General features: G+C 36.2%; 1 protein-coding gene across 5 annotated transcripts in view; it reads right to left on the bottom strand.

Annotated features, from left to right (window-relative positions):
* LOC148673559 (transducin-like enhancer protein 4) overlaps window positions 1-27,151 on the bottom strand; it is an 85,352-nt gene that overhangs the window by 46,617 nt on the left and 11,584 nt on the right. For 2 of the 5 annotated variants that reach the window (XM_088630166.1, XM_088630171.1), the window contains exons 5-8: window positions 24,656-24,718; window positions 21,789-21,863; window positions 5,702-5,906; window positions 3,845-3,861 (exon numbers count right to left, since the gene is read on the bottom strand). In XM_088630166.1, coding sequence (XP_088486292.1) covers window positions 3,845-3,861; window positions 5,702-5,906; window positions 21,789-21,863; window positions 24,656-24,718 — 360 coding nt within the window. The remainder of the gene's footprint in view (window positions 1-3,844; window positions 3,862-5,701; window positions 5,907-21,788; window positions 21,864-24,655; window positions 24,719-27,151) is intronic. The other 3 variants (XM_088630167.1, XM_088630168.1, XM_088630170.1) reach the window with 3 other exon arrangements.

The raw sequence follows: 27,151 nt of genomic DNA, 5'->3' as shown, positions 1-27,151 counted from the left end.
AAACTTCACACAGTATTCTAAATGAGATCATACTAATGCACTGTGCAATGTTATCATAACATCCCCTCATTTAAATTATACAATATTTCCAAACACTGTCAAGAGGAGGAACATGATGAATTAACTCAAGCCTTTTTCATTATCAGCTTCTTCAAGCTCAGCGTTTCCAGTCTTATATTTATAGATTATATTTTTGTATATTTTTATATTATTATTATAATGTGTTGCCTGCATGTAGATCATAATATTAGAACATAATATTGTTAATGCAGGGAATTACCAAGTCTTCAGTTTTATCTACATCATCTGGAATTTCATTGCTGCTTCTACAAAGTTTGATTGTCCTCCTTTTCTGATGTAATCTGTGAATTTAACTAATTTACCAACTTCACCAGAATCTAGCTGAGGGGTTCCAGCCATGGCCCTGTGTGTGATACACACACTTTCTGGTCAAAACCATTACTTTCATAAGCATGTTAAGGGTAGACGTTTAACATTTGTGATTTATATGTAATATAATAATAATAATAATAATTGCTTACACTTATATAGCGCTTTTCTGGACACTCCACTCAAAGCGCTTTACAGGTAATGGGGTCTCCCCTCCACCACCACCAATGTGCAGCATCCACCTGGATGATGCGACGGCAGCCATAGTCACATCACATCAGCTATTAGTGGGGAGGAGAGCAGAGAGTAATGAAGCCAATTCATAGAGGGGGATTATTAGGAGGCCATGATTGGTTAAGGCCAATGGGAAATTTGGCCAGGACGCCGGGGTTACACCCCTACTCTTTTCGAGAAACGCCCTGGGATTTTAACGACCACAGAGAGTCAGGACCTCGGTTTTACGTCTCATCCGAAGGACGGCACCTGTTTACAGTATAGTGTCCCCATCACTATACTGGGGCATTAGGACCCACGTGGACCACAGGGTGAGCGCCCCCTGCTGGCCCCACTAACACCTCTTCCAGCAGCAACCTTAGTTTTTCCCAGGAGGTCTCCCATCCAGGTACTGACCAGGCTCACACCTGCTTAGCTTCAGTGGGTTGCCAGTTCTGAGTTGCAGGGTGAATATATAACCTCTAACTGAGCAGATCAGCTGAAATTAAAACCAGCTAGTGTATACCACCACTACCAGGTTTAGGAACCTCTGATTTATATGGATACAAACTGAGAAGAGCTTTGATCCTATAACAGATCTATGAGGTACTCCACTAATTACACTGTTCCAATTTGAGCATTCACATGACCATTATTCGTGTATTCTTTGACTACCAAGTTGAATATTTCATTACAATTAACAAAGACAACAAAGAAGACATCAAGTAAAACATGGAACAAAATTACATCACAGAACAGATATAAACTGCTGTGAAGAACCCTGGAACTACAGAAGTGGATGTCCTGCACCTGCATTTAATGATAAATAAACTTTGATTGATTTTTTAAAATACTGTAAAATTGTTTACATCAATGTACTTCAGAAAAACATGCTTTTGATTTTGACATTTAGGAGATAAAACATTTGTAACATTGTATAGAATAAGTTCTTCATCAGTTTGTTTACTTCAAAGAAGATAAAAAGTTACATGCATAAGACTTTAAATGACACCGAAGAAATCAAATAAAATCTTTTAATAAAAAATAAAATAAAAAAAGTTTTATTCACTCCTTTTATATCTTAATAATTGTATTCCATCTCCAATAATAGAAAAACCTCAATCACAAACTTACTCCATTTTGCAGCACACTAAATTGTTGGCTCCCTCACATTTCCCTACCCTCTAACTGCAGCACAGACAGACCTACAGACTTACTGGTACATAAAGACCAGACATATGTCACCATTACACACCCTATTCTGTCTCATGACTCACATGAAGAGAGATCTTCAAACCCACTACAGTATTTACTACAATTAAACAACAGGAGACTTGGGAAATCTCTTCTGTCAATAAAATGTTACCTACAATGCAGGATAAACGCAAAAACAATTAGCCAGAGAGGTTTTGGATGTTTCCCCAGATATTTTCCCCAGAAGCTTTTAGAGGGTGAAAAAGGAAACAATAAATACATTCAGGAAAGAAGTCACGTAAATTTTCCTTAGTGGAGGATCAAAAACCAGCTCTTTATTTCACATAAGCACTACTTGTTGGCATATAGACAAGGCAAGGGAGGAGGAGAAAATTAAATACAAGTAAGAATTTTGTGTCATAATCATTACCTGCTAAATGGTAAGGAGCATTAACCTGCAGGAATAAATCACTTCAAACTCAATGCCGACAGTGGCTGCAAGCAAGTGGCACTCTCTAGCTGTTAAGCATCACTGCAAGCTTTATAGCAGACAATCATAAAGAGCCTCTCTTCGCGCACAGGGACTAAAGGGGCAACCGATCAATAGTACAAGCGACAAACTGCTGCTCTGGGCAGCAAGGAGAACATTTAAAGAAATTAGCAAACTATTTTACCTTGATAGCCTGGCAGTGTTCCCTTAGTGCTAAAATAAATTACTCTGATGTTTTAAAAAGTCAGCACAGCAAGGAAATGTCACGGTTTACAGGAATTGTCTTAAATGATATAACAAAGCAGAACTAATAAGCCTGCCTTATCACTAATTCAGCTCATCCAGAGGGTAAATCTGAACAGCAAAATTTCACCAGAGACAAGTGGTGTTGAATTCCAAGCACCAGTGATTCCCTGGAACGCATTTAAATACAGTTAATACTCAAAATGCACAATTCAACACCTAGGGGCTTATGTAGTCAATCATTAATTTTACCAAGGAAATTTCAATCTCTGAACACATGCAACAGGTTGAAGTAAATATCATTGGGGAATATATTTCTGAACCGCCTTACGCAGCTAAACACTTCAACACAGCACAGTCTCGCCATTCACAATCATAGTTTGGACACCTGTGTTACGGAATTGTACATGGTTTCCTATCACATATGTATTTAGAACACTATATAGTACTGTACACTTTCGGATTAAAGTACAATAGTATTTTGTGTCGACTCTCCAAAGATGGAAACAAAAAACGATTTTAGCAAAGAAATCTATTACCCCTGCTTAATTTACTCTTTGTAATTTGAGTCTTTTGTATACAGTTTTAAAGGCCATGCCAACTTAAATTGCTAGTGTAATAGCCAGCCATTTGAATTTAATCACTTTGCTCCTCTGCCAAATCAGTGATGGAGAAAGACCATTTTAACACCATGCGGTATTGAAATGACAAAGTTCTATCACTGCTAGTGAAATAGCCTGGCAGCTACTTGCAATTCAATGTTAGAAACAATTAACTGTGAAAATGTGCTCTATTTTTCAACATGCGAAAATTCTCAAAAATCCATGTAAAGCAAAAAAATCCACACTTTTTTCACGTTAGTATTTTTTTTCCACTTTTAAACCTCTAACAGATCAGTCTGATGCAAAAAGCTAGGCTAATAACCATGTTAAGTGTATCTCTACATACATAAAAACCTGTAAGGAGGATGAAACTGAACTCCACTGCACTCAGATCCTAATTGCTACTTCAAGAACCCTGCATTGACACAACTTTGTTTAATTCTAAACAAGTTACAACATCATAATTCTCAATAATTTAATTGTTAAAGTAATGTTTGTTATTACTGAATCAATATGAACTGAATGAAAACAAATGACTAAAATCTAATATTTCTGAAAAAAATTAACATCTCTAATGATGACTTTAGAAGTTAACCTGCATAAATATGGGGTCTCTTGGTTCTTTTATACAACAATCTTTATTTTTAACCAAATAAACACATTAATCCAATAATTCATCAAACATTTAAAAACACAAGAAATCTACACTTACCTTCACTGAATCTCTATCTGTTTTTGTGGTATTAAATGCAGCAGGTTTTGAAAGAAAAAACAAACATTAGATTTTAAGCTGGGGGAAAAAATACAAAGCAAATACGTTTTTTCACATATTCTCACAATTTCAATGCAATAATTTTCACCTACTTCATGTGTGTCATTACGATGCTATATGATTTACAAAAACATAAATGGAAAATAAATTTACAGTGATAGCGACTGTTTTGACATAAAATTCCCTACAAAATATGTTTGTATTGTGTAAAATTCTCACAAAATGTATCAAATAAATCAATTAAAAATGCTTATAATTAGAACATTTACATAGTATTGTGTGAGGAATTAAACCAGTTTAAAGTAGCAGCAAACATTATCTGGACTTTTTGGTTAGATCATACTGTACTGTATGCAACATGCCTGATTTTCAGTTGTGTTTTCTCAATTATTTTCTATGGCCATTAACTATTCAGCCCAATAAAACACCATTTTGAAAAGAATTCACAGCTTTTTGCTTGGAAGATACACTGAGGAAGCAAATCAGAAACAAATTATTTCAGCCCATTGGTAAAGTGTTATATGAATAATTATGGACTTTGTCAAGTAAAGAATTCACATACCAACTATAAGTGAAATTAATAAATTATAATTCACAAGACCAAGAAAAGCATTAAGCTAGAAGTGCTAAAAAATACTGTAGATTTTCCATTTCTAAACAGAAACAGTAAAGTACAACAATGAAAAGACTATCCTACTCTTTAAGGCTGCTAGACACAAAGAACACTTAGCTATTTGTTAATTTCTTTGCAGGGTTTTTCTGAATTAAAATTTAAAACTTACATTTTCCTCTTTATTTCTTACTTAATTTTTTTTATTACCAATGGCTGATTTTACTCAATTTTATCTAATTTCTCAGTAACAAAACCAGATGAAAGCAGCATTCAAACATAATTATATAAACTGCTGAAAGAAATAAATCACAAGTAATAAAACTAGGGTGGAAAAGGGTATCTGTTCCTGCTGAGTATTTGCCAAGCGTAATTTGACGATGGTGATTTTTTCTGTACTATGGATGACTTAATTGAAAGTGGTGGTCTTTTGTGTGTGAACTACTTGCTGTTAGTGTTCAATTTTCAAATAAGAACACAGGAATAAAACTGTAAACATTATATAATTAAGTTTATTCTACTAGTTATAACTGCGTGGTTTGCCCTTCATGGTACCGCACTCCCAGGTTTCCAACAAAGGGACAAGTAATTAGCAATCACAACAAAGCATGTTAATTCTATCACAATTCAATTTAATGTGCACTAACAACCTTCTTTCACAATAAATGGCAGTCATTCTGGATAACTGGAAATGACAATACATATAAAGTGCTGAAACCCATCTAATATTTCCACTGTACACTTCCTGGCTAAAATGCTAAATACTGCAAAACAAGAGCTATGAAAATCTGAAAAACACAAATTTTAATCAGAATATTTTGGTTTCTGTTTTCACTCCCATTCACAGTGATTAAGCCAGGTCTTCAGAGACTGAGGATTATGTATCCTTGCATAACGCAATGGTACTAGTGACAATGTTTCTTGTTGTAGTTCAGGTGGGTAGCTGCGTCAGCATGCGTAGGCTGCAAAGGAACAAGTAACAGGTTTATTCCATGCTGAAAAAAAGAAGCAAGAAACACAACATTTCGGTCGTGGAGTCTTCTTCAGGTGTGAGGTAAAGAAGGCTCCACGGCCGAAACATTGTGTTTTCTTGCTTCTTTTTTTCAGCATGGAATAAACCTATTACATGTTTTTTGTTGTTCTGGCAGCACTGTAAACCACTAGGACATACTGGAGGACTTCCTTACCTCTTTGGTGATCGTTGTCATGGTGTTTCTTCTCATCCTTGATTGGCAACTGTGGGTGGCCACCCAGAGCACTGGACAGGGCCAGGAGGCCGGCGCTGCTGCCAACAGGAGGAATGGTGGGGGGCTGCAGGCCTGTGGGATGAGGCGTCAGAGGCACTGGAAGTCCGTGTCCATGTGACAGATGCTGAGCCTGAAGCTGCTGCTGCTGTGAAAAAAAGGGCCCAGATATTCAACCCATTCAGCAAGAGCTCACACATCCAAACAGCATACAAGCTGCAATTTCCTACACTGGGTCTCATGTACCAAGGCCTCTTCAGCACTATCATTAAAACCATAATTACTGATAGTTAACAGCATGCATGTATTGTGAGGGGAAAGCAAAAAGAAAAGTCAGAAACATTTCACATCCCCATGGGTAGAAGAAATAATTTGGTAACTGTTTTCTGCTTATCTACTTCATGTAATTAAACATGGTTGTGTGTAAAATCCCTGATACATCCTGGTGTATGATTTCAAAGAGAACAAAAGCCAGAAAAAAACTACCTCAAAAGGGCATAGACACAAAATGCCTTTTGTAAGCGGTTTTGGGCAAAAAAAATAGATAAACCTTCGAAAAAGTTAGTGGCGAAATATATTTTCAGCACCACAGCACAGCATACAGCGGGAGTTAATTTCACAGACAGAGAAAAAGAAAGTGAGTGAGAGAGAGAGAGAAGGGGAAAAAAAACTGAATTAATAACCCAGAAAGGAAGCTGGTTGCAGCCACCATTTTAAGCCCTTTAAGTGTCCTCAGCGGTACTTGAGCAAATTACTAAAGAAAATCTAATGTAGCGAGGCTTGGGTCCTCCTGTAGGCTTGCTCAATAATGCTGAAATAATTGGGCACTCTGCGCACGTTTAGTGCTGCTCGAATGAAAAGCTAGAGGCCTGCCCTTGTACTCTTCTCTAGCTGCCGAGTCTGTGTTGTGACAGGTTTATTTGAGTGGGGCTGTGATGCATGCACCAGTAACTGTGCTGACAAGAGTTTAAAGTCTGTTTTACCAGTACATTGGCAACACATAGAGAAAGCCCTTGAGAAGCTAGAAATGGAGTGCTTGACCTCAGCTGAGGCTGCATGAAGCTCAGCGCTGTACTAACCATTGCGGGGTAGATGGTTTGTTGTTGCTGTTGAGGGGGGGGAATGTAATGTGGGTTAGTTAACGTGCTTGGCACCACTGTTTTGAACATACGGTTCAAAGAACAGCATCATGCTTATCATGACATAGCTGGAAGGGTTAAAAGACCGTTTCCAGCAGTAATTCTAATCAAGCCTTAAGCCTGCTTAAATCTGCCTTGAAGTTGTCCTGGAGGGTCAGTCCTTTCTTAAAGGAGAGAAGTAGCGCAGCAGGTGTGCTCTCCCTTGTTTATACAGTCTTCTGAATGCTTATCAACCTGTGGCTTTAGGGCAAGACTGAACTTTTCCTACCTAAACAAGCTCGCTACAAACAATTTTCTATCAGTTACCCTGGGTAATGCTGTCTTCAATCAGGGTATAGTTAAGGTAGTACACAAACACACCTCCCAACTCAACATCACCACTTATATATTCTCAAATCCAAACTGAGACACTAATCTACCTTAATCACAAGAACATGGCTGGTATACTTATTTTGATATTTTAGATTTACCATATTTTAGATATATGTACACAATATATCACCATGTCTATTCATGTGGACAATCTAAACCAGAATGCTCTGAATGCCAAACAAAATGGTTTATGCATATTAAACCACTGATGAGAAAAAATGCCCTTCATGCTACTGCGCCTCTCAAAGAACCTCTTCCTAAGCCATTATTTCTCCAGGCAGATATGTCATGCTATTAAATTGCTAGTTATAAATAAACTACTTGTTCTGTACACTGTAATAGAGGAAGTCATGTTACAGCATGTTTGGATACGCCTTTCCCCAAGCGAAGACACAATCTCATACCCTCCCCATACAGACCTAACTGAAGGAGAAGTGACTCTTATCTTTTCTCCTGGGTACCAGTACAGTGCCCACATTGTAAAAGATCTGTTTATATACTGATGTTGTTGTTGTTGTTTTTTTTAATGGAGCTTAAGACACTTTATAAGTGCTGTATTCCTACTGTACATTCATCTAACACTGAATGGCTTTTATAGTTGTTTTACACTGCTGTGCAAAGAAATGATTTCTTAATGTACAGAAATCCAAGGCTACATCCTCAATTGCTAGAAATTGTTTAGAAAAACTCTGTAAGCTATACGTCAAGGACAGAATAAAACCTGACATTTTTTCATATACTACGCAAGAACTTGTACTACAGGTAAAATACACAACAGCTATTCACACTTTATGTACAAGCTTAAAAACCAACCTTGAAATGTAATGCTGTCAAATGCAATTTGATAATGATGGATGAAGGTGAAAGAATACTATTCTAGTCCTCCTAAAAAATGCAGCTTTTTTTTAGGCAAACGTTGTTTTCTGCATCCTCCTCTTAATTTTCTGATTCAGTTCGAAAGCCCGGTGACTGAGGTTAGGACTCTAACCTCATACCTAATTACTATGTGACACTGACAACTCTGTACACGATGTGTTATTGAACTTGGTATCTCTTGGTCTGTATCATAAAATTCCATTCCAACGCTGGCAGCACACTAATAATAAAATGTCACAAACATTACAAGTCTTCCATAATCACAATAGGGCCTTTATAATGGAAAGTCCAGCCAATGGCTGTGGAAGTATCATCCAGGGTGATTCTACAACAACAATCTGACTTCCTCAGGTGCCTGCTAGAGCTTGCTTTCATGTTACAATCTTCACCATACCTAATTCATCAGTTTTAGCAATTCAACTCGGATTTCACAGTCATGTACGGATTATACATAATATTGCTCATCACAAACTTTGAGGGATATATTCAATGCAATCTTATGGACTGCATGTTTTGCTGCCAGAATCTGGTGTATAATTGACCACTTGTCTTGTGCAATTTCTCACTGGCAGAAGGAGCTTATAAATGTTTTACTAACATAGTCAACACCATACCCCACCTTTGTTGTTTATCCCCATATTGTTGTTTATCCTCTGCTTACATTTTTACACTTCTCCATGTTTAAGAGAATACAAACAGTGCAAAGGTAACAGAACATTATTAAAAAGAAATTATAATAAGATTTACTCTTTGAAAATCCTAAACATCATATTATGAAACTTGCTTATCATATGCTTTGTTACTTTACATAGTGTAATAAAGCACTTCAGATTTTCAAGAGCTTTATCTTAAAGTGCAAGTTTCGACACTTTGCCGAACACTTTGAATAGGGAATCTGAAGTAACCGAACGATACCAATTCAGAAGTCAAACTCACATCTATACAATACAGGGTTCTCTTTTCAACTGCAGGTTTATCATCTGTAGAATTCACTCATACAGTTTCCATATTGGGTACCAGTCTTCCCAATCCTGTGAAACCTTTGCTCACGCACATTTCTGTCTGTGTAATCATTTAAAAAGCGTGCAACTTCTCCACCAGCTCATAACTCTGTACTGTTGTCTTGCCTCCCTCTACACCCAGCTAGCTGTTCTGTTGTGTATTTTTCATATAAGAGTGCTGTAGTTTCAGTGCTCTCAAGTATGTGCAATTCTTCTGCTCAAGACATTTTATTGTACTACTGAATTAACAATATTCTATTACCGTCATATATTGAAGGACAATTCACATTATTTGTCACATTTAAGAGAGAAATCTCCAATCTGCAGGATATGTTATCTGCAATTTGCAAGGAAAATGTACATTTTATACATACAGTGCATGAAGAAAGTATTGACCTCCCCTGGACCACTACCACATTTTGCTGTTACAACCTCAAAAAGAAACACATTTGAACAGGTTTTTTTTAAAACAAATAACAGAATAGGCTTAATATTTTCATTCACAATCATTTTTAACGTAAAAGAAACATTTAATGAAAAATAGAAGACTGAAAAATGCAGCATGGACAAGTATTCACCCCCATGAGGCCTTAAGAATTTAATCTTTAGTTGCTCCCCCTTTTGCAGCAATTACAGCCTCGGGTCTTTTGCAGTATGTTGTAAACAACATCTTGTGAGTTTAATTTTTACCCACTCTTCCAGGTAAAATCACTTCAGCTATTGCAGGTTGCTGGGGGAGTGGTGGTGTACAGCACTCTTAAATGCCTGCCACAGATTTACTATGGGACTTAAGTCTGGACTTTAATTGGGCCACTCAAGGGCTTCCACCTTCTTTTTAAGCCAGTCAAGGGTTGCTTTGGCTTTGTGTTCGCACTCATGGTCCTGTTGAAATATGAATCTTCATCCCAGTTTCAGATCTTTGCAGTGTTCCATGTTTTTCTACAGAAACTGCTAATAAAACAATTCCACAACATCATGCTGCCACCGCCATCAATGTGGAGATGGTGTTTTGTGAGTGATGATGAGCAGTGCTCTTCTTCCCCCAAACATTTGGCATTAAGGCCAAATATTTTTTTTCTCAGACTACAGAATTGTTTTCCACATTGTTTCAGAGGCTCCTACATGCCTTTTTGCTTTTTCAAGACAGGAGTTCATGTAAGGTTTTATCAAATATGGCTGCCTCCTTGCCACTCTACCTTACAGCCCAGATTTGTGGAGTACCTGAGCTATTGTTGACCCACTCAGGTTCTCCCATCTCAGATATGAAACATTGTAGGTGTCTGAGGGTTGTTTTCAGCCTCCTGGCTGCTTCTCTGACCAACGTCCTGCATGCCTGACTGCTGAGTTTCGGAGGAAGACATGGTTGTTGAAGATTCGGAGTAGTTTTGTGTCCTTCACTTTCTGATAATTGATTTAATAGTACTCCGTTGAATACTCTGTGCTTTTCAAATATTTTTATATCCCTCACCAGACTTATATCTGTCAACATCTCTTTTCCTTAGTTGTTGGAGAAGCTCCTTTGTCTTCATATAGCAATGTCCAGTAGTGGGAACTCACATTGACAGGTATATTCAACCTTACAAAGACAAAGCTGTTCAATCTGAATGGTTAACACTTTAATGAGACACAGGTGTAATTCATTTGCACATCATATTGTGCAAATACTAAAGGCAACTGGCTGAGGCAAAGTTTATTACAGAGTGTGAATGCTTAATACTTTTCCAATTAAGATTTTTAGGGGTTTTATTTTTACTATTTTTTTTTTAGCTCCAAACTTTTTAACACATTAATATTGCAGAGGTTGCTGTATGGACTGAAAGGGAAACAAAAAGGAACTTTTACTAAAATATCACTGCCAAAATGCCTCCTGATCACAGGTTGGACTATCTAACAATGAACTTGGTGACCTACACATTTTATAAGGTGGATGGCATAAAGAACAGTAAATATTGGATTTAAAGTAAAATAATTTCAGTAAAACCCACATAATCCTCCTAATTTAGGCAATGGGAAATGCTGTAAATTATGCTAAAGAGAAAAAAACATTGCTATTGTCCATTTATGTCATATAATCTTTATAATAAAAATAAAATGCTTTGTATCTTTTTACAATGTAAACTACTGGGAATAGGAAACATACAATACATTACAGCATCTCAACCACAGAAGGCTTCAATTTTTAAACTGGCTGCAGTTCTGTTAGTCTGCTTCCAAATAGAACGACATCAGTCAAAGTAGTAATGAAAACATTAAAAAGTAGCTTATTTAAAACCAAAAACTAGCTGTACTAGATATCGAGCAATTTGAACATGTGTGCCAATTCCTATAAACACCAATTTCTGCAAATGATATGGTGTATTACATTATTTCTGAAGAGATACAGGGCAAGTGTTAATGATCAGTTCTGGTTATTTTCCATCTCCAGAGCTCTGCACAAAACCTTAGTTTAGCAAAGTGGGATAACAAAGCCACAGATGAATTAACCTCTAATTGTCACTCCTCGTGCAGTATGTACACTCAAAAGCCCATTTCTCTGGAACAGCTCCAATTTTCTAGTGGAGTGTTTCCAGGGATTCTGTGTCACCATAATCCCCTGCTTTCTCATTACAACACTGAAAGCTCTCTGCCAGTATCCAAACAAGCCATACAACATCATCAAAACCCAACCAGGAGACACATCTAATCTTCACAAAGACAGCTTGATCTCTTAGAGCTATTGTGACAGAACAAATAAACAGTCAATCAACAACCAGATGGATTCATAAACGAAAATCATAATTTCCAGGGTCAAAAGACATGTACCATGAAAGATGATTCTATCAAAAAACACGAAAGCAATCCTGCCTGCACCCCATAACCTAACCAATTGTCTTGCCTTTTCTCAGACAATTCTTCTGAGAAAATATTTTTCTCAGCGAAAAATATGTAAAAAGACAAATGTTGTCTAATGTCTTTTCTTTAAAAAAAATGTGAGCTTGAATGGGATTAATACAGAAGGAAATTTGTTGTCACCTATGAATATTAGTGTACGGCAAACGTATAATTCTAAACACATATAGGATAATTCCAGTGTGTGCAACATTAAGGCTGTGCCATTAAATTGAAATATTTTTTATATATTAAATATATTTAATTACTCTTAATGAGATATAAGGTCACAGAAAAATTGTACTATAAAAATAAAAAGCAGCAAAAGCCTAGTTCTCACTACCTTGCACTTCTGGCCGGAAAAATATTTCTTAAAAATGCTCCTGATTTTCTATGAAACAAGCTCATTTTCACATCAACGGTTTTATTTCAATAGAATACAATGACAAGATAAAGGACTAGTCATAGCTGGATCATGAGAACAGTTTAGCAAAAGCGACCTTGGGAATTTTTTAAAGAAAATATTTACCAGTGAAGGCACTTTATATAGTGAGGGTACAAGAATTGTACAATTACCTTTTTTATCTAGCAACACACATACTAGATTGTCATTGAATGGACAACTTTTATAAAATAGATTCCTTTAACAACGTACTGCTAACCACAGCTAGCTATTAAGTAAATATCAAAGGCAACAGCAGTTATTATAAAGTTATTTTCTTTGCTTTCTTCTTTTGTTTGAAAAAGAATGCTAATATATAAATAATGTCATGCACCATACTTGAAGAACTGCAATATAGAATACATTAATATCACTGCACAGAAATATCTAAACATTTATATAAATGTAAACACTCAACACAATGCACACATACACTTTATATTCCTGTGATGTCTCTTTTGGATTCAAAGTTTAATGATCTTTCAGTTCATACATGCAGTGAACTCATCTACATGCAGTGAACTCATCTACATTCTAAAAAGACAAGCAAAAATCAGAATCAAGTTAGTTTGCTACATGTCTAAAGTTCAACTTGTATATATTAAAATATAGGACTTAACGTCCTGAAACGTTTTGAGGTGACCAAAAGACAATATAAGAGGAAGAAGAAATATTTTTCCTTTTCCCCACTCTGGAAATACAGGTAGACACGGGAGCTGATACTGGACTAGTAAAAAAAAAACCTTTGAACATTGTCCTCTTTGTTCAACAGAAAAAATGTAACTCTACTGAATAATTCACTAGCCTTTGGTTCTGCCGATATGATATAAGAATGTGAAATTCTACTTGAAACAAAACTTACAATTACTACACGTCACTACATTACAATCTTGTCAAGTAAAAAGCACTGAAAAATTATGCACAAATATTAAGCTATTTAAAAATCATTCATAAACAAATTCAAAATCTTGGTTTTAACTATGTTCCCTCTTATTTACTTTCTTAATATATTTAGAATGTTATATTCAACAAAATATATTTAGGAGTGCTTTTCACGAAACTCCAAGCTCTCTATCATTTCTATACAAAGAACAGAATTTTCTGTAATACAAATACTAAATAGGTGTGAGTACAGAGGAGCCTATAAGTCACAGCCCGGAACTTTCAGTGATAAACAGATCTAAACCGCATCCATAAGAAACAAAAATCTGGCATAAGAAAGGTCAAGTCATTTCTATAAAATAAAAGGCCGTAGTCAAGACAAAACTGCTCTCTCAACTGGTGATTAACCAAAATGAACCTTTTCCCTATAACAATTACATACATCATAACAAGAAAAAAAGGTTTATCTTGCAGATACCACAGACCACAATTATATAATATAAATATTTTCACAAATAAAAGGATATAGCCCATTTTCTCTTGAAGGTTGGTCTTTTCAGATCTCTTTACCTAGTATGTTTGTCGTTCAAGGACAGGGCCAAAGGTGCTGGAATCCTGTCCTGTTAAAGATGACACTCATTCACACAATGATATTGTTTAAGGTAGAGAGTGGGCAGATCATCCTATACTGTCCAATCACCTGTTAGCCTTTCAATTTCATTACTGTATCGTTCAATTCATACTTGCACTTTACACAAGGGGTGGTACAACCACAAACAAGGGTTTAGGTTTAATAAATGCAGTCTACTGTACTACTACTTCCACTTTTCATGTGCTTGCAAGACTAGAAACTGACCTGCAATTGAATGGAGTGGTAAACAGACAGTTCAGCGACTAAATACTTATTCATATAGGTATCCTTAACACCCCTGTGGTGCAAAACAATATTATGCATTTGGTAGCAAAATAATTGAAAGTGTTATTTTGTTCAGCAGAGGAAGGAAAAAAAGACCTAATGGCTAAACATTTTATTGATATTGGAGCAAAGGATTGTAGGACTACTGTGACTGCTCATAATAAATGCAAACTGAAAGGAGGATCGACATGTAACTGCCTTAAGCACATCCATATTGGCCCGCTGATGTTGTACACTGAACTATAGATGGACAGTCCCGTCTTCCCTCGCCAATATTCAAGTTCACTTAAGTACAGGGGGGAGGACAAACAAATGAATCAGGTTTATGGAATATAGAGTTGATACTCTGTTTTGTTTTAGGGTGTAATTCTAAAGAACATCAGAATCTTCAAACAACCAGTCGGAAATACATTAGAGTTTTTGTGATCCCCCCCCCCCCCCCACCACCACCACCACAAACTAGCTGAATTAATCAAATTTAAATCTAGAGACCGTCATAGTCCATACTCTATTCATAGTAGTGCTACTGTACACACAGTAAGAGCCTTGAGGCCAGACAGCTCCAGGATAAATGCTTGAAGGTTGGAAATGTCAAACCAACAGGAACTGATGAAGTCTAACATATGCCATGCTTATCCTTTGGGGAGCTGAGATGTAGAAGAAAACAAATACAATCATTAGTAACTAGGAAATCAGCTGGGGCAAAGCAGTTATGAGAATCCATATTTTATATTTAAATCATCAAGAAATAAAATGGCTATATACGATAGGTTGGGAGGTAGTAGCTCTGGAAGCTCAGATAGAAACCTAGGAGAGGGTTAGAGGATCTACCAACAGAGGCTGAGATACTTAAATGCTAAAAACCAAGCATTCAAAGAATATAACACCACACACTGATTTTTCAATGTAACCATATCCAGTGGGAATAACCTCATTCAATAACAAATAGGCATTCGGTGGGTGCTACGTTTCAGGGAGACAAAAGAAATCCACTTTCCAGTCAGTATACACTCATTCATAGGATGTCAGTTCAATGGCTTAATTATGATACGTGAACAATCATGGGAAATGTCAGTGTCATTCAGAAACTGAAATGAGAATATGTCTTTGACCTTATATCAACGAGGTTCAATGCAGACATCTGTTTAGTTGGCATGAATTGAGAAGTCACTGCTGAGAACTGCAGTCAATGACACAGTTCCAGATAATAACCTGTGGTACTAAGTAGCTTGACCCAGAAGTCTTTGGCAGTGTTGTCTATGCTGTTCTAATCACTCATTTTCTCTGAATATGTTGGACTGAAACCCATAAATGATTTATCCAGCTGCCTGTTTCGTCTAGTTCAAGCAGTGAATCTAACATTCAACTAGATTATTTAGACATTTCTCCAGCCCAGACCAAAAAATTTGTTAAAACCCATTAAAACCTAATGTTTTTTTTATTCTGGTCAAAGCTTCTTTTTACCTTCAAAAATACAATACGCACATATAGTACACAGCACATATAATCAAATTAAAACATATGTGTTTGTTTAGATTGAATGTTACTGTACAAATATGTAGAACCTTACATTTATGTATATTGATTACTAACTAAATAGCATTGTTAAAACCTAAATTAAGATATTCTCTAGCCAAAACAAGGTCTTCATCAAGACAGACCTTCACATGCAGAATTCACATTTTTCCTGGTTTGCTGGTTGGAATGCAGCAAATCTTATAATATTTGCTAATGATCAATTTGCCAAGAACAAATCAGAATTGTTCCTTACAGGTTATTGCGAATTCATACGGAACCTTACTCCCACTGTGCAACTAAATCAATGCTCACAACTCTAACTTACAATCCACTTATAAATAAAAAAAATCTTAGAGGTAAAACAGGAGAAATATGACCGACTAGGGTTATACTCAGGAATGCGCAGAAGCATATAGGATGTGCCAGTTGACTATATTAATGTGACACCACAGTTCTTTGTATTTATTTTGAAATAGTGCATCAACAGTATTTTAGATATTATTTTTCAGCCATTTATGTAACTGAAACAGTCAGGCATTTATTGCATTTCCACTGAGGAGTTCAAGGTTCAAATCTTGCACCTTTGGTATCAAACATAATGATGCTATAGTACATATATGATAGTGAAGAATAATTGTTCTACTGTTGCAGGAAAAGGCCAGGCTATGCACTTTTAAAAACATACAATTATCTTCAAACTGTTCTATTCAACAGGGGATCATGGCAGAGCCCATTCTTGCAAGCAATGGGCACAAAGCAAGATATACCCTGGACACCGGGCACACAGACACACCAGGGCCAATTTTCCCAGAACCCAAATAACGTCCTAGTACGGCTTTAAACTGAGGAAGGAAAACAGAGCACCTGGAGGAAACCCACAGGAACACAGGGATAGCATACAAACTCCATGCTGATAACAACCCAGGACTGGAATTGAACCCAGCCCCCAGTGCTGTGAGGTGACAATTTTAATCACAGCACCACCGTGCTGCCCAACTTAAATATATTTCTTATGAAAATCAAAGGTCTTTTCTGCAATTCCAAAACTTTTCAGGTCAAATTCTGTTTTTTGTTGCATCGTCTTACTTACACACAAAACCTGGAGTTATCTACACATTAAATTGCATTTCATAAGAAAGGATATGAAAGATATTGTGTTGCCAGCTGCACGATTATGGTTAAGATTCAGTCGATACTCTTCTATATTTATTATATTTTTTAGGATTCTGCAATACATATGGCCAAGATGCCTACAGGAGAACAAAGAAAGAATATGTGAATTATATCTTGTACTTCTTGGGATATTAATATAGATTAAGAAGACAGAGACATGGATTGTTTTCCACTCTCAATTTTGGTTAGTGTTTTTCTTTTGGTGATAATTCTTTATCTTTCAGTAAATTAATGTATGTTAGTCAAATTTCTCTAAGTTTTGAAGGCTTTATTTGTCGTGGACATTTTTGGGGGAATGGAATTAGTCCCATCAAGACAGTCCCCAGAATTTAGGTTGTGCTATTGATTGGTTTTGTCAGTATTTCCTATTGAGAACTCTATTAAAGAATGACTGCATAGCATGACAAAAGATATTGGTGGCAAATCTGTTCAGCCTTGTCACTTGTTTATAAAACAAAGTGAACTGCTCAAATTGTAAGCAATAAGCATTTAAGTACTTTCACTGTGATATGCTTAATAAAGTATCTAATATTATTCTAGAAGTTCACACAGAACACAAATGAAAAATTTGGAATACTAAAAGAAAGAACAATTTGAATTGCATTTGCTCACATAACATTCAACTAGATTATTTGGACATTTCTCCAGCCCAGACCAAAAAATTATGAGTTTAAACCCATTAAAACCTAATGTTTTTCTGAACTGAGAGGAGAGAGATTTAATCCATTGAATTTTAATACTTCATCTTGAGCTGCAGGAGGCAGAGAAAGCCCAAATGAATTGTTCCGTCAACCCCACTGAAGCATGAACATTTTAATCAGTTTTAGTTCCTCACTGTTCTCGAACATAGTTTATGCAATCATTTTGAAAGCCCTTAACATGGTAAGAGGCAAAAAGCCACCAAGCCTTGTTATTGCTTGGAAAATTGATGGTGAATAATTTTCTGAGACTTCCCACTATTTTAAATGCTATGCACTAGAATATGCAAGAGGCTCCTGAATTGATTACTATGTTATCTCTAAACAATTCAAAGGCACTTTAAAAAAAAAACTATTATCTGACAAAACATCACCCTTTGGTTTTCTATAAAAGAACTACCAGGTACAAAAAATATTTAGATTTGAGAATCTATCAGACTTCATAAATGTAAAACCGCATGGATCTCTGTTTAATATTGTAATGAATTATGTATTTTTACAGTATAGTTATGTATACTGTACTGAAGAACTTTCATGGCAGTTATCTATTAAAATAGCAGGATGTATTTGTTTTTAAGTACTGGTTTGAAAACCTGTTCACTTAACAGAACATGTTACAATTTGTTGCTCTTGAAACTCAACATGACCCACAGAAAAATTCATTATAACAATGTTTCATTCCATTAAACACAACTGTTTTATTGTCAAGAGAACAAGCAGTCTCCAGGTTCCAAGGCTGGCTTCAATATTTTGCATTTAAATTCCATGGATCACTGACTCACTTCATTTGCTGGATTCATTGGCATAATTTTAGGAAATAAAAAGGCACATTTCATCATATCCTATTCCAATGCACGGAAAAGTACTACTGTTTTACATCTATAGGTATGTACAAACAGGATGTTTGTTAGATATTGTTTCCTTGCAGTGAGGACTGGAATCAGAACACTAACAATGTCTTCAGAGCCCATCCTCTAAATTTATAAGAAGAAAATAATACAAATGCAACAAATTAAAATAATGGTAATGTATTGCTTTTGTATAGCATTTTTTGTTCCAAAGTGCTTTAGACACAAGAGGTGGCCCTTGTGCTATGGAAGCAGAATTTTCCATTTGTAGCCTGATTTTGGCAGATCAGAGAAACGAAGAGGGTAACATAGTGGTGCAGTGGTTAGCATTGCTGCGTCACAGCACCTGGGCCCTGGGTTCAATTCCTGGGGTGGTATCTGCTTTCCTTGTAGATTTCCTCCAGGTGCTCCTATTTCCTCCCAAAGTCCAAATATATACTTGTAGATTAACTGGCTTCTGGGAAAACCAGCCCTGATGTGAGTGAATGTGTCTGTTTGTGTGCCCCCCTCAATGGACTGGTGGATGATGGATCTTGCCAGGATAGGCTCTGGATCCCCTGCGACCCTGAATTGGATGAAGCTGACAGAAAATGGATTGATGGATGAGAAACTAAGCGGTGCTGTGTCTGATTAGTACTGGGACACTGCCGCTGAAAGTGGTGTAGATGGCATCTGAAGACTGGAAAAACCACAGTGGATAAGATGCTTCAGGGGTGGATGAGGCAGATCCACTTCTATATGTAAAGCTCCTTGAGATCCTCTGAGAAAATGGAATTTTGAATAACGTTATATAAAGGCAGGAATTATTCATTCATACAGTATGTCCACCACTTAAGTGCAGCACCCACCTGGATGATGAATAGCAGCCACCATGTGACTCAAATTCTTACAAATAATGAACATGAACACTGCCATGGGATCTTTAACAGCCAAGTAGACCTTAGTTGAACATCTCATTCAAAAGACATCTAATAAGGCTTAGGGACGCATCATACTGGGGCATCAGATTAGAAATTCTGCTAGCAGCAACCAGAGGTTAAACCATAGAGGTTTCCTAACCTGGTATTAACAGGACCAGCCTTACATAGTTCACATGTCTAATAAGATCAGGTTAAAAACCAGAAATTCTACTGTCAAGTTAGGTCAAGTTTAACTGATCTAAAATACAACTCGTTCACTCAATAGTAAATGCTCTACTTATGTATTGTCTGAGACAAAGCAAAAAAGCTTCGGTTTGATGATAATCACCTTCTCATGTGGCACATATCATTCACAATGAGCAATGATGAATGATACTGCTATAAAATTTTTAATGTTGTATGGGAAGACAACATAAAAAAAAACTTCAAGACATTCTAATTTGTTGTCAGAACACTGGGGTTAAAATAAGATAAAATAAATGTGTGCTTTGTTGTACACTCAAAAATTAACCTGGAAAAAAGACAGCCAGCTACAGGTGCATGTATATACAGTAATTCAAAACTCCTTAAAAAAATCTGGAGAGGCACTGCCTGAGGCTCTTTGGCAGAAATGTTTCTTTTTACATGGCTGTGGGACGTTTCTCTCGTTTTTGAGAAACTGATGTCTTTTAAAACTTCTTGTTTTTTTAGTTTTTAATATATACCTTATCTGTGTTTAGTTCAGACAATTTCAAAAGACTAAAAGAATATTGTGTGTGCTATTTTATATATAGATTTATTTCTAAATTTTCATTCTTTGTCCCATAAAACAAACTAATGATGAAGATAATTAGGCTCCATCTTGCTCCCAAAGGCTCACAATGAAGAATGATATTCTTGCTTTCTTATATGATAAATGCATATAATAATTAAATGGTCCTGTTTAAAAATAATTGTTACTTTTTGCCCTACTTCTTAATGTATCTCAACCATTGCCCTTCATAGAAAGCAATATGGTGCATCTTTTTTTTCTGTTCCAAAAACACATTTTATGCACAAGTAATGATGGCAGGATGCTGTGGCTTTAGATCTGCTCTCAACACCCCAAACCTCTGCTGCGTTTTTTTTTTAACGCAACAGAGACCTAATTGAAACACTATCCTCACTTTAGATTGATTATTCAGGGACCCTTATCCTCATCTTCACTCAGCAATTTGAATTTTAATCAAAGTAAATGGAATAATTAGCATTTCAAAGTGTTTTTGATACGATGAATAAAATAAAGTAAAAGACTTTCATGTGCAAGCCATAAATAATGTAAAGTGCAAAACAAACTGGACAAATACAACTTTTGGATCTTTATTATAAAGGAGGAAAAGCATCTAATGTAAAACACTTGCAAGCACCTGCTGGAGAGCTGTCCCTGTGATTAATACATCATTCAGATAAAACACCTTCGCACCTTAATTCAGCCACATTGTGTGAACAACCAGTTCTTTGATTCCTTCTTTTGTTCCTTGATTTGTGGTACAAAATAACTCCATGAAATGTAAAATATTGTTTTAAGACAGTGTTATCAAGGTACCAGAGCAATGATGGTGTCCTGCTCAGCATGGAAATTAAAAGAAATCATTGCTGAACCTGTTCAGCTTTAAAAAGATGCTCTTTTTATTTTTGTAACCGAACAATATTAGACTAACCACCTGTCCTTTACCTCTAAAATGTATAATCCTCTATTTATTATTCTCCTTCAATCTGCAATTTGGAGCAAAACTTTTTTTTTTTACACAAACAGTAAAATCACCAGATGTTATTGATTGACAAACGCAAACCAGATATCCTAAACACATTTTGCTAAATAGGCACGAATATTCAATGGATGAAAACATTTTAAATAGTAAAACCGATGAGTCCTTAGTTATGTTTTAACATATTTATATTTTGCAGTTACATTTGTTGGTAAAAAAAGGAAGCAATTGATGACATTCATGACTGGTCACTTTCCGCGCATGCTCCACACCATACTTTTTCAAAAACATTTCTAGTGTGTACAGGTACCTGAAATGTGTTATTTCGTCAATTAAAAAAAATAAAATCCAGCCGTATGACGTACACTTTCATGCATTTTTCTAGTCAGGGTGTTCTGCAACCACAGCATTCACAGCAAGGATGAAGTGAAGCATAAACGTATATCTGCAGTCTCACCTAATAACATTAATAGTGTTAATCCACTTTGCTGACAATTTCAACTCTGCGGCTTTGAAATGCCGCAGGAATCCACACTCCAGAGAACTGCTTTTAGGTTTTGAAATCCTACCCCCTCTGGCATCTCGCAAAGAAGGATAAAGAAAAGAATCATATTCCCATGGTAACACAAAGACAGGAAATGGTCACGTACCCCAATGATGGCGTTCAGCTCTGCCATGGTCACTTGTTTGGCTCGCTCCACTGCCTGCACCACTTGCTGCTGGTGCTGTTTACAAAAACAGATCAGAAAGGCCACGGGCTTTTTCTTCATTCATCAGATTACAGTTCTCAGAAGGTATAAACCATTCCATATTATGCTTTATGATCTAACCCCGCCGTGGTAACAACATCTGTATTAATCTAATTTCATTAGTTCAAATCTCCCAATAATCCAAAACAAATCTGTGCCAGATTCACATGAAATGTCACTCCTCCATAACCAGGGAAGATAAATACTCTTAGAAAGAACTGGAGGATAATCCACTATTTATGAAATATATACTCTATACACTTCTTTGTTTTCCTACATGCTATTTTTAAATATTAGGTGCAAAACGCATTATCTCCTATAAGGCTTGTGGATTTAAAGCAGAAACATTAGCGAGACCTTTTTTTTCCCCTTTTCTGTGGTATTTGTCATGTATTTCCAGAATCAAAAACAACAGTACCTGCACATCGGTTTTGAAAACCTAATGGATGTGTTCATTTCTAGTGCTTCATCTCAAGATACTCTTATCAGTTTCGGTTTGTTCTAGAATACACACTTAGGTCATCTACCTGATTCTCAATAAAACCACTTCAGTGAAGCCCACTTTCCCTTGTTGTATTTTAACAATAAAGGTTATTGGGGATTATTAATAAAACCTACCATCTGTTTTATTATTGTGGTAAAGGCTGTCACCATCTCCTTGTACCTTTATCCGGTTCATAAAAAAGGCTTTGCTGCCATAACATGACTGAAAGCTACACCGTCAAAAGGCCCTGTCTCAATTGCACATACATCCAAAACGAATGAAAAAAAATATGATACGGAAAATGGCATCATGTACTCAACTGCTGGTGGTAACATTGTATATTATACCATACCCAAATTTTATTTTCCATGATTAGTGAATTGTTAACTAATCATGATCTATGATTTTTTAATCAATGCTAATTTAATGTGTTGTAAAGTGTTATGATATGAAGTATTGTTGCAAAATCTGAGAGTAATTTTATTTTCTGATGGTAACATGGATACAAATCCACTTGACTGAGCTAGTTATCTAAGGTTAAGGTAGGTGAATGAGTACTGATCAAGTTGTTTGGTTTCATTTTACCAGCTTGTACCTTTAAATCTCAAAATAATTCTCCACGTTTTGATCATCATACAGGACAAAGGCTTCAGCTCCACAGGCAAAACAACTTCAAGTCTTTGTCAGCAACTGGACAGCTAAACAAAGACTAAAGACTGGCACAATTGTACATTTCCTGTGTTTTCAAAATGCCCTATATTTTTGCTAACTGGATCATTACAGAGATCTGTGGAATTTCATTCCAAGATAAGCTTGTTGCCACTGTTTATGTAAGATTTTATGTTCCCATTGCTTTCATAAAACAGTTTACCACTGCCGCCTATCCCTTTCATATTGATCTGGCAATCAGCTACATTTGCCCCTTTTCCATATTATTGATCAGTTTCATAATATTTTCCATAACAATACACTTCAAAGTGAATCTCAAGAGTTTTTAAACGCACATTACTCCTTGCCACCTCTAACTCATTTTGTGTGCCAATACCTACTGTGCTCCTCAGTCACAGAAGAGGGACCAATGGTTATGGGTGAGCCTTTCCCAGGCCCCCCACTCACCTCTGGGTGTGCCTCTAATATGTCATTGAAAGTAGTGAAGGTGAAAATGTAAAAAACTAAATATTTGCTTTTTTTCCATTTATGTTCTGGCCATGTTTTGGCACTTTTTTTACAAAAGAATGTGGGAGTTGGGAACAAGCCACCCATGCATGTTGCTGAAGGCCTCTTCCAGGAGACAGTTTGACAAGATCCTTGGTTAGCCGTCGTGTTTGCAAACTCTATATTCTTAGATTCTAACAAAAAACTAAATATTTGCAGACATTTTTCACAGAAAACAACATAAATTAGAATGGTTCAGAAACATGCCAATTTCTTTTTTTTGGCACAGTGACACATGTAAATAAAAACACCTGTTTCAATGCTATAAAACAATTATAAGGGTATATAACTGAATAACTATTTGTTCTGATAAGTATTTGCAAATCTTTTTACTCGTGTGCAGTATGTGTTAAACAAGAATGAAGACGGGAGAAATTTCCTGAATGTTTCTACAGCAAACAAGGATAATTATTAAACACTGACATTAATATCAATTTCACTCATTTTTTTAAAATTATGTCCATTAAGCCTGCGTAGGCCAAATATTCCACAAGCTCTTCCCTTAGGATAACGTTCTTGGGTGGAAAATTTCAGGTTCCTTTGCTTTTCCATCACTATTAACTTGAATTCCACACTTTCCACTGCGTACTTCTTTCTATGTCTTTTGACTTGGACAGTCATTAGCTGACTCTGGTTGCTTTGGCACATTGTAATTTGCAATCACATTCACATTATGACACAATAATGTGGTTGCATAAGTGAGATAAAAAGGTGGCAACAGTGCTTTCATTGGTGATAAGGCCATTACATGATTTTTTTTTTTATGAAAAGCCCTACATGTCCCAAAACCCAAAAATGTCTTTAAATCACACTTCTGGATTCTTCTGGCTTGTTCTCTTCTGCCCCAGTACTGCCGGATTAGATGGTGTATTTTGAAATACAAGACTATATACAATGGTGCTAGAGCTTATTCGCGATAACTACCCTAACTGAACATACACAAGAATAAAACCCAAGAGTGCAGTAAGAAACAGACTAGGCTTTTAACATCAAAGGCAATGCCTTCCTCCATTTTCATTTTTGTGTCACCTGACAAGGCATCTAAAAGTACATCCCTCTGAGGCCTTACCTCCTGCGATAAGAAGGGAATAACTTGGGCACAAATAGCATTCAGTCTTTTCACAATTTCCGCCTGCAAGAAAGAAATGAGGCCCATTAGTGTCAGAATAAAATGCCTTTAAATATGCTTTTCATATATTTATTAAGTTTTCCAGATAAAATGTCCACAGTCTCACAGCAGCAGCTTGTAATTAGATTTGGCACAGAACGGAACTTGACAACCCAGTTGTGTATTGCTCTCCTGCTGTAACTAATTTAATTTCTTTAATTTAAACCTAATATTTATTGCATAAACTGGCATCATCACCATGGTTTCAGTTTTGAAAAATGGGGATATAGTTTTCTGTGATACTATTTCATTTTCTAATGTTTATTTATTAATTTGCAAATTTTCCTTTAAAAAAATAATTTCAGGTTCTAAGGGTAGGTGTTTACTGAAGGGCAGTAAGAGCTTAAAAGGGCAAAACATTATAAGAAAATATTGTAATCATATTTTAAGTAAAATAGCAAGCGGTTTCCCCAGATATCATTCACAATTTGATCAGTAAACAAACAGTTCAGTTGAAATGAAATTTAAAATCTTAAACACAGCATGATGAGTGTACTCATAAAAGTATCTGCTGTAGACAATAATTCAGTGTCAGTCAGTGTCAAAGTTTCTAAGGAAATGTCATTAAAGTTTAATTTTGTTACTGTAATCTTTTATACTAGATTATGTTATATAACAACTAAAATGCTTCTTACTGGCTTTGTAACAAATACTGCAAGTAAAGATGTAATTGAGACTGCAGTGCACCTACAATGTTTAACATGAGTGGTTAATTGTTCAGGTGTGATTGAAACTTAGGACGCACACTACTACAACTTTCCTTCTATGGGAAAAAAAACAACCATTAATCATTAAACAACATCTAAATTAACAATGTCAGTAATAAATATCCAAACAATGACTGTTCTACACCCCCCTCTAATTTAGAAAAGGATATCCATAAATCATGACTCAAGCATACATAACAGATAAATATTTACTGAAGTAGGTTTAAAAGACATAGCATATTGAATTTACAAATGTTTCTTGTTTCTAGCAAATCTAAAACTGGATTCCTTAGGTATGAAAGAATCAGATTACAGAATCAATGAATTTTTCATGGTCACACTAATTAGGAGGGGACAAAGGATCCGTTATTTAATAAAATTAGGCTGACAATTCCTCTTTTTCAGAGCCTAGGTTGCCTCAGAAACACCACTTCGACTCAGGCCATCATCTAATTTTGACCCCCTTTTTTCACAGCTACTGAGACATCTTCAAAAAGATCAAGTTGTAAAAAAATAAAATACCGTTTTTTCACCTTAAATGAAGACTAAATATAATGGCTATGAGCCCAAACGTTTTTCTCTCTACATGGCCATTAAAGGATGTAGGTTATTGCTGTTGTCACCATTGATATTTGTCATTGTAATGTAATTAGGGGTCTAAAATGATGCATTACAGCCCTCGGCGCGGCTTTTATTAAAATCTTTTCTTCTGCTCAGTGAACCGCAACCTGAGATCTGATGAGAAGCAGACAGACAGCTTAAGGGTGAGGAGCAGATTCATCAAAGATGTATTTTTCAGCTTTGGAAAAAAAAAAGAGGAACAAACAGGGGGATAAAGAGAGAAAAGATGCCACACAGCGCATTTGAATTTCATTCAGCCACTTGAAATTCTGATGGCGTCTGATGAATCTAGCTTAGACAATAGATCTCAAACTTGTGAATCACGTGGTTCCAACAAGGCTTTCTAATCTGCCATCGGCTGGTTGAACCAGCAATGTTACCAACACTGATGCCTGGAGTAAAACACAGAGGCTAAAGGGGTTATGGAGACAGCCCCCATCCCCTTCTCTCATTTTTTTTAAATAAATATACACTGGGGTACTGGTACTGGTTGGAGGTAATCAGTATTTTTGGAGCAGTTAAAGTAGATTTGGAAGCTTCTTAAAAATTAATACCGTCAGCAGCTCCAACAACAGCCTAATAAAAAGGGTCATTTGTTCCAGCTGAAACGAAGAGGGCCAGAGTACTTTGCTCAGCCTCCTGTTCAGAAAACAACAGAAAATCCTGGCTCTGCTGTCATTTCATTTCCTGTACAAGGGTGTAAATAATACTAACACATAAGAGCTTTTTAAGGGAATAATTTTCCTCCAAACACCTATCAGAAGTGTCTGCGGTCATCCTGGGGCTATAAGCAACAGCACATTTATTTTCCGTCCCTTCAGCTTTCTTCCTGTCAAAGGATTGTCCGTTTCATTTTCTCCTGTGTCCCTTAAAACGGGTCACTCCTGCACAAAGATCAGCAGCCCTTATAAAATTTGCTGGAATACCACAAATGTACAGCAATAAACATTTATCTAAACATATAATACTGAAGGTAGATTTGGATTCCTTTCCAACCTAATGCTTTTGGTTATTTTCATCAGTAGAATTAACTGCATTAAGATCATAATACAATATTTTACTCCAGTCA

Source organism: Lepisosteus platostomus, chromosome 4 (assembly GCF_059453375.1).
Source record: "Lepisosteus platostomus isolate fLepPlt1 chromosome 4, fLepPlt1.hap1, whole genome shotgun sequence".
NCBI lineage: Eukaryota > Metazoa > Chordata > Actinopteri > Semionotiformes > Lepisosteidae > Lepisosteus > Lepisosteus platostomus.
This window is presented reverse-complemented; position numbering and strand designations above follow the sequence as displayed.